General features: G+C 33.4%; 1 protein-coding gene across 5 annotated transcripts in view; it reads right to left on the reverse strand.

Moving 5' to 3' along the window:
* Plod (procollagen lysyl hydroxylase) overlaps positions 1 to 13,762 on the reverse strand; it is a 106,095-nt gene that overhangs the window by 2,305 nt on the left and 90,028 nt on the right. For 2 of the 5 annotated variants that reach the window (XM_067087880.1, XM_067087882.1), the window contains exons 5-14: positions 11,533 to 11,703; positions 8,172 to 8,331; positions 7,328 to 7,499; positions 5,264 to 5,385; positions 4,807 to 4,908; positions 3,999 to 4,124; positions 3,678 to 3,816; positions 3,221 to 3,403; positions 2,187 to 2,291; positions 1,386 to 1,514 (exon numbers count right to left, since the gene is read on the reverse strand). In XM_067087880.1, the coding sequence (XP_066943981.1) occupies positions 1,386 to 1,514; positions 2,187 to 2,291; positions 3,221 to 3,403; positions 3,678 to 3,816; positions 3,999 to 4,124; positions 4,807 to 4,908; positions 5,264 to 5,385; positions 7,328 to 7,499; positions 8,172 to 8,331; positions 11,533 to 11,703 (1,409 nt within the window). Of the gene's footprint in view, positions 1 to 657; positions 811 to 1,385; positions 1,515 to 2,186; positions 2,292 to 3,220; positions 3,404 to 3,677; positions 3,817 to 3,998; positions 4,125 to 4,806; positions 4,909 to 5,263; positions 5,386 to 7,327; positions 7,500 to 8,171; positions 8,332 to 11,532; positions 11,704 to 13,762 lie in introns of all 5 variants that reach the window. The other 3 variants (XM_067087877.1, XM_067087881.1, XM_067087879.1) reach the window with 2 other exon arrangements.

Consider the following 13,762-nt stretch of genomic DNA (forward strand, 5'->3'; position numbering starts at 1 on the left):
TGTGTTTGGGAGTGCATGTAAGATGTCAGTTGTTGGAGAACGTATTAATTTGCAAACTACCAGTTTGCTATGAAACACTTTCATTACAAGGAGGTTTAGTGATCAAAAGAGTGAGGCAATCATGTCGATATTATTAATTTAAAACTTACCAGTTATTGTGAAATAGTTTAACTGCAAAGAGGTTTGGTGATTTAAAGAGGTTAGTTTTCTTACAATCTCAAAAGAGAGGTTACTCATTTATTCAAGAAGTCGTAGATGTAAAAGGTCGGTTAATGTGACTTTTGATATTACATTCAACTTTAAAGAGTTAAAAACGAAAGTTTATCCTCAGGAACAAGAGTGCAAATATCCAACTGAAGATTTATTTAGAAGTGCATGTAAGTGCTATGTTTATACCGGTGATTTGCACCAAGAAGCAATTGAGCTAAATCAGCTTTCCTAACCCACTAACCTACAAAATTAGAAACGATTACTTATTTAATGAAGCTACCACCACCCCTACAGCTAAATGAATCCCTAGATTCCTACCGCCACCACGTGTAATGTGATACTATCCACCACCATGATACCAGCCCGTTCTCACCACCAGTGCCGACCTATCTGCTGTTACCATCACCAGGCCTAATCTGTTCACCACCACCAGGAACGATTTCTCACTCCTACATCGTTGTAGTAGCCCTCGAAGACTTTCAGCTGGATGGGCTGAACATAGACCCTCAGTATCTCGAGCCACTGCTCCTCCATGCCGACTTGCTTCATGTGGATGTCGATGGTTGGCACAGACTCATAGCCTCCCTCGAGTCGAGGATCCTGATGATGGTAGTTCGAAACGTTAAGGTAATGAAGGGTGTTGCTGTCATTTTTCTTCCTACGAGGAGTCGTTTGCGTGCAAAAACTATCTTTCCATTCCCTTCATAGGGAGAAATGTTACCTTGTTTTGTTCTTGGCATTAGTCATAGATACTAAAATGGTAATTAGTTGCTATGCAACGAAAAATTTATTCTCCCTCCCCCAAATTCCAAAGAGCTAATCATCCTTGATGACCACAGTTAAGGGTCGTTGAGGTTAACTAACCAACGCTTTTTGTTAATGTTCATCAATATCATAAAAATAAAAAAACAGGATTAAGTCTCATATTACTAGCAGTTGTCTAAATAATAAACTGAGAAGAAACAAGCAGTGCTAATACATGTCTATGAACAGTTAGCAGCACTTTTGATAGTGTTACTCTATCCAGACGACCAATAATGTTATAGAAAACTATAGAATTTAGGAAATGGGTCAAGTCTCGCCAACAGATGTCTTGCGGTTGCGAAACTGCCTTATCATGCAAAACTCTGAGAAAATAAGCTCTCCTGTTAATTCTACTTGTGAATAATTCCTACATAGTGATCATAACCAATGAAGATTTTCTTCTGCATGGGCACCACATAATTTTGCAGCATTTCTTGCCATACATCAGCCATTCCAACACTCTGGATTTCCACCTGCATGGGGCTGCCTCTGTACAGGGGCTAGGAAAACACAAATACAGAAGTGTCAGACCTTAAAACTTTTGTATTGAACTTCATCAACGGTTTCCCATCTATCATGTAATGTTAATAAATAAAAATAAATAAATAAAAATAAATAAAGAAATAAAAATAAATAAATAATAATGATTAAATAAATAAATAAATAAATAAAAATAAATAAGTAAATAAATAAATAAATTAACACAAATAAAAAAATAAAAATAAATAAATAAATAAATAAAATAAATAAAAATTAATAAATAATTAGTGGACTTATAAATACCGCTGGGAGTCTATATATGATGTAGTATTATATATATATATATATATATATATATATATATATATATATATATATATATATATATATATATATATATATATATATATGTATATATATATATATATATATATATATATATATATATATATATATATATATATATATATATATATATATATATATATATATATATATATATATATATTATAATATATATATATGTGAGTATGTATATATAAAGTATATATATAACAATATATATATATATATATATATATATATATATATATATATATATATATATATATATATATATATATATATATATATATATATATATATATAATGGCATTATATATAAAAACATCTACCAGAGTAGAAACACTTACGTTGTGGCTTCCATCAGACCATGTGCCTAAGTGCTCGAACGTTTCAATCATTTCCTTTGCATATCGCTCTTTGAAGAGGGGGAACCAAAAGACATCAGGGCAAGGCTGGAAAGAGAAAAGTTTTGGAATTTCATATTATCAATCGTGACTCACAGAGCGATCTCTGAATAACAACAGGTGTCCTTTATGAATTACAGTCGCTACTTTGTCTATTTAGTTTTTGAACACAAATTTTGTAAATAATGATCATCTACTGTACATATGGTGATTATTTATTACGTCTAAGTTCGAGAAAGGATAAAAACTATGTTAAATTATGGTACTTTTCATAGAGGGAAATTGAAACCAGGTTTGAATATGTTAATTTAATTTTTCACACTAACTAGTTTAGTTTACGAAAACAAATTTTACCCATAATTATCGATAATATATAGTGCTTATACATCAGGTCTCAGTTCGCCAAATGGATAAAAATGAGGTTAGATTATAACACTTTTCCTATAAAGAAACTGAAACCCCATTTGAACAGAGACAGTTCTGCCTGCAGTGGGAAAATGCTCTAATTTACATCGTATCTTCACTATTGGTAATTCATGAACAAAGCCTTATCATTAAACAACACCCCGTAGGGAGGTAGTGACGTCAGTGCACCTCGTGCGGTGCACTGTAGGCATTACTTAAGGTTCTTTGCAGCGTGCCTTTGGCCCCTAGCTGCAACCCCTTTCGTTTCTTTTATTGTATCTCCTCTCATATTCTCTTTCTTCCATCTTACTTTCCACCCTCTCCTAACAAATGATTCATGGTGCAATTGCGAGGTTTTCCTCCTGTTACACCTTTCAAACCTTTTACCGTCAATTTCCGTTTCAGCGCTGAATGACCTCACAGGTCCCAGTGCTTGGCCTTTGGCCTAAATTCTGTATTCAATCATAATTTCAGTTCATCATTAATCAACACGGTATCTCACAGTAAAACAGATTAAGACATCTATAAATGACTTCACCAGTCTCAACTCGAGGTCGAAAGGGTCTACTTACAGACTCCAGCGTGGTGTTCGGAGCAACGGCATTGGAGTAATTGCTATGAAGGTAACGAAGCTCCCAGTCCCACCGATTCTCAAATACCTCCCACAGTTCGCCATTCATTCGGGTAGGGTCAAACTTTTCGGAGTTGACCAGGTGACCGAAGTCAAGTCTGTTACTGACGTACATGAAGACTCCCTAAGAAATACAAAAAAAAAAAAAAAGTATTCATATCTGATTAGTGTCTGTTATATGCCATTTTTTGTTTTTGTTTTTGTTTAAGAATAATCTGATTCCAAAACGATACTTCTAGAGGTCAGTTTTCAATTAAAATTACTGAGTGTCTAATACCTGAAAGAAAGGTTATTTATCGACCAGCAGGAAACCTGCAATAACTTTTTTAAACTGGAATGGAAAAACGTAACAATAAATGATAGAGATTAAAAAAAAAAAGACTCATTCAGAACGGTACCTTTTCTCTCATGTTTTCACAGAAGGCCATATCAGGATCTAAGAGATTCTTGATGAAAGATGGCTTAGTCTCTTCGCTGTCAAGAAGTGAGCGCTTGAGAAGATAACTCGATGTGATGTAAGGAACATTCCATAGACCCCTGGAATTGAAAAAAATTAAAGTTCACTGGAAATTCATATTTAATAAAAACATGAATAGCCGAATAACATCTGATCTACATCAGCAGTGAAAATTGTAGGTTAAATGTAAACAGATATTTAAATGTTTACACATCAGAATAAAGTTTTCATTAAGTTTAATTAAAACTATCTATAGACAAACCTTCTCTGTGCTTGAACGATTTCCATGTAGTCCAGCGACCTGGCGTAAAAGCCATCGTTTGTGATTGCTCCCCAAAAGTTGCTCCATGCCTTGTATGGGCGGATTAAGAGTGGAGCAATTATATCTCTGGGGGTGAAGAAAAGAATTACAATTGTAATAAGTTAAAAATTATAACCCGGGGTATAAGGGTTAAGATTGGTCCTTTGCTCTAGTATAAGAATTCGTAAAACAAAAACACTTTTATGGGGATCTTCAACAACTGCAATTTATATACGTAAACGACGCAAGATAGCCCGCAATTACTTGTTTAGTTACTCACGTAATTTTTATTCAGTTGTTCTTTTTTTTATCTTGGCGTTTTGAGCAACAAATTATCCGATTCATGAATTTTTGTTGAATATCGAAATCATTTGAAAATAGTACAAAAACGAAGTTTTATTGTAAAAGAGGAGTATCGTATATTACAAAAAAAAACTTCCAGTGATCAGTTATTCAAGGTGTCTAAAAAATGTTCTAGCGTTTTATATAAAACTAGATTGATAATATCAAAGGTCAAAAACATCTACGGTAAATAATTAATACTAAACTATCACTAACTTTTTCCAAACTTTTATCACTCAAGAATAACTGAAATTATTATTTTTCCCTTAGGGAAATTTTTGTGCTGGTAAAAACTTAATATATTTCTATGTTTTCCTTTTATTTTCTATATAAAATGTACTTACAAAAAGTTATATACAATGAGGATGATTTTTTTTTAATGTTAGTCTACCTGTAGATTCCTTAGATAAAAATAAATACAACTTACCTGTTCTGTTCAATCAATAATTTGAGAGTGTAAGGATTGTCAATGTGAGCCTCGGAATCAATGCTGAAGTAGTACTGGCAATCATTTTCTATGCAGTGGTCTCTGTTAAATAAACAAATTAGAGTTCTTATCAAGAGCTTGTTCATTTAGACGGATCTGAAAGTTAGTATTATCTTTAAGATTTTTCAAAATATTCATGGTTCCTTATTATTTGCAATGTATTAATCTTTGAAAATGTGTATGGAGTCTACCTGTCAAAGTTGAATTAGTCTTCTTTACATTAAAAAAAATTACAAGCTTTTAAATAATTTACTTTTATCCATCTCTGAGTTACGGTAGGATATAATGACAGGAGTTTTCTCAGTCATAAAACTCATTTTCTCAGAATAAAGACGGAAAACTATATTAAAGACCTAATCTCACAGCATACCAACAGGTGGTTCTTGTATCAACTCACATGGCAGAATTCCGAGCGTGCCACTCCTTCACATTTTCATCTTTAGAGACGTATTTCACCGAAGCATACTCAGGTTTCACCGTGTCGATCCAACCCGACACCATCTTGTTATGGAATTCCACCTGTGCATGGGAAAGAAAGAGACAGTAAAGAAGAATGGATATACATATATATAAATAAGGCAAATGCCACGAAGGAAAAAATTAAACAACGGCACAACGGTGATGAAAAAATATAAAAAAATAAGTTTACAAGAAAGCTCGTATATTGACAGGTGACATAGAGATATCCCCAGCCTCAGGGATATCTGTATGTCATCTGTCAATTATACGAGCTTTCTTGTAAACTTATTTTTATATTTCTCATCAGTCTGCTGGTAAAGGACCGTTGTGTCGAAAGGCCTAGCAACCACTCCGTTGTTTCATTTTTTCCTTCGTGGCATTTGCCTTTATTTATACATTCATCACGATCCATATCTTCGCGAATTAGTTATATATATATATATATATATATTATATATATATATATATATATATATATATATATATATATATATATATATATATATATATATATATATATATATATATATATATATACACATATATATATTCGGTGAGGTGGTAGTTGGTCACAACAGCATAAAGACAAGAAGGGTGGGGGGGAAGCACACCAGAAAACGTTCATGCTTTGTTGCTAAGTTTCAAAGTTCCAGGCTCCATTTTCAAGCTGTAAAAGAACACAAAATAAAACCGTGAAAACAAAAAATACATACAAAGTAAATTTCTAAGAAGCGAAAGCTAAGATTATATACAATTTACGATTGAGTTAAAATAACATCGCAAAATACAAAAATACACTCCGAGTAAATCATAAGAAGCAAAGATTACAATAATATAAACATTAGGATTAAGTTGAAATTACATACAAAATAAACAGTAAACTTGTAAAAAGGACAAACCATAAGCTATGCTAAGCGAAGACTGACAAGGGAACGGGGAAGGCGTGTGGGGACGGCTCAAGAGAGGTGGAGAGGAATGGAGACAGAATGCTTGTTTAAGGGGGAACAAGTTGCTTAATGAATCACGACTCAATAATGGCAATAAATGTTGGTCAGTCAGATGCCCTGCCTAAAATCTCAAAGTCCTCATATATGATTACGTATTTGCATTTCTTGGTATGTTCTACGATGTTACAGAACTCAAGAGATAAAAGCTTGATTCCTTTAACTGACCGCATTATGGATATCAGCACGGAGCTTTACCATTTATTTTGTATATAATTTCAACTTAATATTAAAGTGCATATTATTAAAACCTTCGCTTCTTATGATTTATTTTACGTGCATTTTAATACTTTGAGATGTTATTTGAACTTTATCTTCAATTGTATATAATCTTAACCTTCACTTCTTAGAGATTAACTTTGTGTGTATTTTTATTTTTTCACGGTTTTATTTTGTACTCTTTTATAGCTTGAAAATGATGCCTGGAGCTTTGAAACGTAGCAATAAAGAATGAACGTTTTCTGGTGTGCTACCCAATTCTTGTCTTATATATATATATATATATATATATATATATATATATATATATATATATATATATATATATATATATATATATATATATATATATATATATATATATATATATATATATATATATAATCTTGAAAAATGAAGTCTGGAGCTTTGAAACATAGGAATATAGAATGAACGTTTTCTGGTGTGCTACCCTGCCTTCTTGTCTTATATATATATATATATATATATATATATATATATATATATATATATATATATATATATATATATATATATATATATATATATACACATATATATATATATATATATATATGTATATATAAATACATATATATATATATATATATATATATATATATATATATATATATATATATATATATATATATATATATAGAATCCTCAAATGATAACTGTTCCTCTCAGAATTTATGGCCTGTTGAGTAAAAAAAAAAAAAGGAAAAAGCTTAAGGTTTAAATACAAATTTCATCATGCACTCTTTTATTTAACTTACGCTATTGTGAACGTAGAGATTCACTTTAGATCTTGGGTATATGAGGGCGTTAATCTTGTGGAAGAATTCTTCGATGAAAGGAGTTGGTTTCTCGACGAAAACTGCCAAGGTCACTTTTGGTACTGACTCCTCTTCCTTCAGGTCGACGGTAATCATGTCATCCCAGCAAGACCTGGAATTATTCACCGGAAGTGTAAAGGTTTGATTACATTCTTTCTTTGATTTAAATCACAGAGCAGACACAGTTTTATGAGCATCTTCATAAACTGGTAAAACGACTGAATGGTTTCATTACTGAAATCTCATGAAAGATATTTACTGATTTTCAAATATCAAAATCAGTGCGATTGCTAGTGCGATGAACTTGCAGTGTTCATTGTAACTCATTCATAAATATTCAATCCAAGTTTTCGTTATAACTCGTTCATAAATATTAAATTTAAGTTTTCAATGTAAATCAGCCAAAGCTATTCAGTCCATGTTTTCATTGCAAATCATTCGTATATATATTCAAACCACGTTTTTACTGTAACTCATTCACAAACATTCAGTCCCTATATTTATTGTAACTCATTCATAAATACTCGCACCAAGCTTCCATAGTAAATCATTCATAAATAGCTAAGCCAGTTTTTCATTTTAACTCATCGTAAATATTTAGCCCAGGATTTCAATGTGAATCATCCATAAATATTAATTTTAAGTTTCGATGTAAGTCATGCACAAATATTCGGTCCAATTTCAGAGACAAATAAGAAATTTATATTCTGATAAGTTAACGTACTTATATGCATTTAATAAGTAATAAGCAAAGATATATCATACACAAAACTTTATTGCTTACTTGCATCCTTCCTCAGGGTTCCATGCTCGACCGAGGTAACCTCCGAGAGTATGTAGTATCAGGTTTGAGTGGCTGTTTCCTCTAATAACTATAGGAACTGTGTTATAAAGGGTGTTCTGTAGATACGCGTCTTTGCCTGCAAACCTGAGTTCGACATCACCTGGAGAGAAGAGAGTCCACTTCATTTTCAAAATATTAGTTAGAGGTTCAAACTGTTGAAATTAAAATCCAGTCATTTTAACCCAGTTGCTGAGACATTAATACCATCAGAAAAACAAGGCGCATTCGAGTTTTCTGTACAGCCGCGGCCCATGAAACTCAACCGCGGTCAGGTGATGGCCTGTGTTGTTGGTGCCTACGGCGGTGCCAGAAGTGCGATGAAAGCTAACTTTAATCTTAAATAAAATAAAAACTACTGAGGCTAGAGGGTTGCAATTTGGTATGTTTGATGACTGGAGGGCGGGCGGACAGAAAAAGTGCGAACAGAAAAAGTGCGGACGGACAGACAAAGCCGTCACAATAGTTTTCTTATACTGAAAACTAAAATGGCTAACGCGGAAACAGAAATGATTAGGAGCAAAAAAGAACAGTCAATGTTCTGCAAAAATGAAAACTTAAACATACTTTGCCAGTTATATTGTTATAATGTTAACACTTCAAATAGAACTGTATTATTCTGATCGCATCTATACATAACTATCTACGAAATCAGAAAATAACTTGGGTGCCAAGGTCGGAACAAACTGTAATTAACCGCAACCTGGTGGTTTCAATACACGAAGAACACGAACTTATTCGGTGGAACAGTTACCTCAATTAACTAGAGACGCAAGTTATTAAGAGAATAATCACGAACAGCTCTGTAGGGATTTAATTTTTATTGCGATATTTTCGGCAGAAAGGATCCATAAAAGAGCCTTAAAAACTACAGCATAATGACAGAATAAGGATTTACGTATTAAAAAGGCATAATTATATATCAGATATTGTATTATAATATGTAGTTTATGAAATAATCGAGATGATTAAGCCATAGCTTTCAATACAATACTCATGTGAATATGCAAAAATAAAAACTTTGTTAATTTGATACTCAAAATATTATATAAAAATACCACTAATTAGTCTCCTAGCACGAGAATATGTTTTATTCTTTAAATATTCTGTGTTGCATGGAAAAGCAATCAGCATACCCTTTACCCTACTCTAGAAATAAAACGCTTTTAATTCTTCTTCTTCTTCTTCTTTCGACCTCACTGGTCCCATCCATTTCTCTTCCTTGCATCTTCTTCCCCCCTTCCCACCTCACTCATATCCCTCCTCACCACATCCATCCATCTGATCTGCCGACGCCCCACACTCCTCCTCCCCATCACTGGCATGTTCTTAGCTCTCTTGATTGGTTCCACCTCCTCTCTTCGTATTACACGGCCAAAGTATCTCAGCCGAGCTTCCCTAGCCTTCTCCTTTACGTTACATATACCACAAAAATTCTTCTTATATCTTGACTCTCCCTCCTTTCCAGTAGTGATATTAAAAGGTTTTTAATTATCAATTTAATTAAACTCAAATCCCACTAACTCTAGGCCTATATTGTATCTATAATCAATCACTCTAAACAGAAATAGAGCAGTTTTTGTAAATTTACCCATAAATCAAAATTGAAGTTAAATGCCCTTGTAGAAAAATTGGCAACGCAAGTTTCCTTTCATGAAATGGGATCCAAGCCTTGTGCACAGCTCAAAGGAAGCCTTACAGTGCGAGACCTCGACCAACAGTGACTCAAGGAGAAAGAACCCAGGTTGTCGATCACGACATGTGAGAACAAATCAATAGAACCGAGGCAAGTTAAGACTTGACTCGTTCTGTAATTGCTAGCTAGGAATGAAGCTACGGTTCGGATGCTGTTTCATGTAAGGTTATCTCAAATTTAACATTTTGTAGGTCACAGTGAGACATAGCTACGGTTAGGATGCTGTTTCTTGTAAAATTATTTCAAATTCAACATTTTGCAGACTACAGTGAGACATAGCTACGATGAGGTTACTGTTTCTTGTAAATTTCAAACTTGACATTTTGTAGATTATAGTGAGACATAGCTACGGCGAGGATAGTGTTTCATGTAAAATTATTTAAAATTTAACATTTTGTAGATTACAGTGAGACATAGCTACGGTGAGGTCACTGTTTCTTATAAAATTCTTGCAAACTTGACATTTTTTAGATTACAGTGAGAGATAGCTACGGTAAGGATACTGTTTCATGTAAAATAATTTCAAATTTAATATTTTGTAGATTACAGTGAGGATACCGTTTCATGTAAAATTATTTCAAATTTAACATTCTGTAGATTACAGTAAGAGATAGCTATGGTGAGGATACAGTTCCATGTAAAATTATTTCAAACTTAATATTTTGTAGATTACAGTGAGAGATGCTATTTCATGTAAAATTATTTCAAATTTAACATTTTGTAGATTACAGAGAGAGATAGCTACGGTGAACACTACTGTTTCTTGTAACATTTTCTCAAGCTTAACATTTTGTAGATTACAGTGAGAGATAGCTACGGTGAGGATACTGTTTCATGTAAAATTATTTCATTTTCAACATTCTGTAGAATACAGTGAGAGATAGCTACGGCGAACACAATGTTTCTTGTCAAATTTTCTCAACCTAAACATTTTGTAGATAACAGTGAGAGACAGCTACGGTGCGGATACTGTTTCACGGAAAATTCCTTCAGACTTTTGTACATTACAGTGAGAGTAAACGTAAATTGCATTGTGGTCACTATTCAGCCATTCACATCTGTCCATAGTATCTCTCAACACGATTTCCTTTTTAATATTTTAGAAAAGGGAGCATCTGATAAATTCAAAATTTTTTACTATAGCGGGAAATTATTTGAAAGTTACCGTTTTATAGATCACAATAAAAGATAACATCAGTTTTGTTAAGGTCGCTATTCAGAGATTTACCCCAATCATCGGAATCACTCATTGCGATTTCCTGTTTAATATATCATGAAAACCGAGTATCTAATCACTTTAAAGTTATTATTTTGAAGAAAAATGATTTCAAACTTAGCATTTTGTAAATTACAATAAAAGATAACACTAGTTTACCCCAATCATCGTAATCACTCATCGTGATTTCCTGTTTAATATTTCATAAAAAAAACGGAATACCTGATAATTTTCAAGTTTATTACTATGACGGAAGATGATTTTAGACTTAACATTTTGTATAATACAATAACAAATAACATAAGCTCTGCTAAGGTCATCACGATTTCCTGTTTAATATACTAGAAAAACAAAAAAACAAACCACCCAAAGCATCTCAAAGTTTATCTTACCTGTGGCTCCGTTCAAGTTCTGGAAGAGGTTGGACAAGTGATCAACATTCAAGTTGTACTTGTCCCTGGCAGCTTCTTTGATGTAGGTATTGATGAATAGCATTTGGAGCGATTTCTCTTCTGGGTAGTCAGAAAATAGCTTGTTGAGAATACCAGCTCGTCCAATAAAACCTGAAATGAAGGGTATGGTGTCATTGAAAGTTCAATAAAAATGTAAATTTTTTTTATGAAACGAGATGTTGAATTGTTATGAGTGTTAGTATCGGATGACGAAACTTTTATATAATACATACATACACACACACATATATATATATATACACACACACATATATATATATATATATATATATATATATATATATATATATATATATATACATATATATGTATATGTATACTGTATGTATATGTATATGAAATGGTTTTCTGTTCCTTCCGTTGTACTTCGTTATTCTATCGTCCTTCTCACTGACCTAAGAAATATTGCCTCCGATGATAGTTACTAGAAGGAACTGATGAGGTTTCTCTAATTATACGAGGTATAGTTATGAACTTGCTAATCGATTTGTAGCTCACTGAGAGAGAGAGAGAGAGAGAGAGAGAGAGAGAGAGAGAGAGAGAGAGAGAGAGAGAGAGAGAGAGAGACTGTACATGGCACAGCAACTATTCTCATGATATTGCATATGGCTCTAAGACTGATAATTGCAACTGGAAGCAAATATTGCCAGTTCAAGGGTCTTGCGTTTCACATCATTTTCATCCTCAAAACTCCAACGTCACTTATCCACATTCGTCTCGTGATTAATCTCGCGAGAACAAAGCTCAACAATGTCGAGCTAATTATCGGCCAATTCAATGTTATTTTCGTCCCGATTGTGCGCTCGCTCGGCGGTTTTTGCCTTTGACAAGGAAAGGAATCCCGTAGACTTCATTTCCCGCTTTCTCACACTCTGGGCTTTCGGGTCCATGTTTCGAAATTCATTTCGCAATTTGCGAGGAAAGCATATCAGTCTAAAAAGCGTCACAATTGCCTTCAAATGATTTCAATTACGCGCGACCTTTTGATCTTGGGATGTTTCCCAGCCGTCGTTTTCCACGGTGGAGGTCTTGTTTTTGAAAAAATCAAGATTAAAAGGTTTGGTGACGCTCGGTACATGCTCATTCATCGTCTGCGGGTCACACTTTCATGGCCAAAGGCCTTTTGCAGAGTGAACCACCAGGTCATTTTTATTTCAATGGGGATGGAAATGCGAGTGTTTGGGGAACTCGTATACTGCTGGGAAAACGAGTAAGTAATATTGGTTCGCTCTTTCTTTCCGTAATTTTTATGCGATGATCTAAACAACACAGCCTTTTGATACGTTGCATGTCTTCCTGTTCTAACATTAAGTCTAAAGTCTGAGAAAGAAAAACTTAAGTGAACTATGACTATATGTTTGTCATTTCTAAGCTTCTCCGTTCCAGCTTAACTACGACCTTTTTATGGGTTTTCCTCTTCATAAAATATTTCGTTTATGCGTTAAAAATACGTGACAGCACTGTTTAGCTTAGAGAGGTAGGTGTGATATATGAAACGAGTTGAAAGAACACCTGAGTAGAACTCACGGTTCTGGTTAGCCTGTTCCATGGTGTGTCAATGTGTGTCTTACTAAGACTGAGAAATTCTTTATCGGGAACAAAATAAAAAAATAAATTTTTTACGATGCTTCTAATCCAAGTGCATCGCATGTTAATGTGTTTCAGGGTTTTTCTTTATTGTTTTAGTTTTAATGAATCAAGAAAAGAATTATTATCAATGAATCAATAAAGAATTTGCCATAACCCTCTCTTTTGTATTCATCGAATAATTTGTTTAGCAATGCTTTCAACCACTGACAGAATCTCCAGACAATTCTTGTTCTGCTTGAGAACCCCAAATCAAGTGTTTCATCAACAGATTAAATACAGTTTTTGTTCGTTAATCTGCTTTTGGAAAGAAATCATTCGATGAAAAGAGGCGATAGTCAAATATCTTTTAAGGAAAACGGATCAAGCATTTAGCCATCAGTCTAATGAGCAACAATTCTATCTGTTCTTCACTTATCTCTATGCAAAATGGAACAACCATCTATTCACAAGTCTGAGGAGTTCCTTTTCTGTCTATTCTTGCATGCCCTCTCTCTCTCTCTCTCTCTCTCTCTCTCTCTCTCTCTCTCTCTCTCTCTCTCTCCAAGAACAACAAATCTGC

The sequence above is a fragment of the Macrobrachium rosenbergii genome, chromosome 44, assembly GCF_040412425.1.
Source record: "Macrobrachium rosenbergii isolate ZJJX-2024 chromosome 44, ASM4041242v1, whole genome shotgun sequence".
Classification (NCBI taxonomy): Eukaryota; Metazoa; Arthropoda; class Malacostraca; order Decapoda; family Palaemonidae; genus Macrobrachium; species Macrobrachium rosenbergii.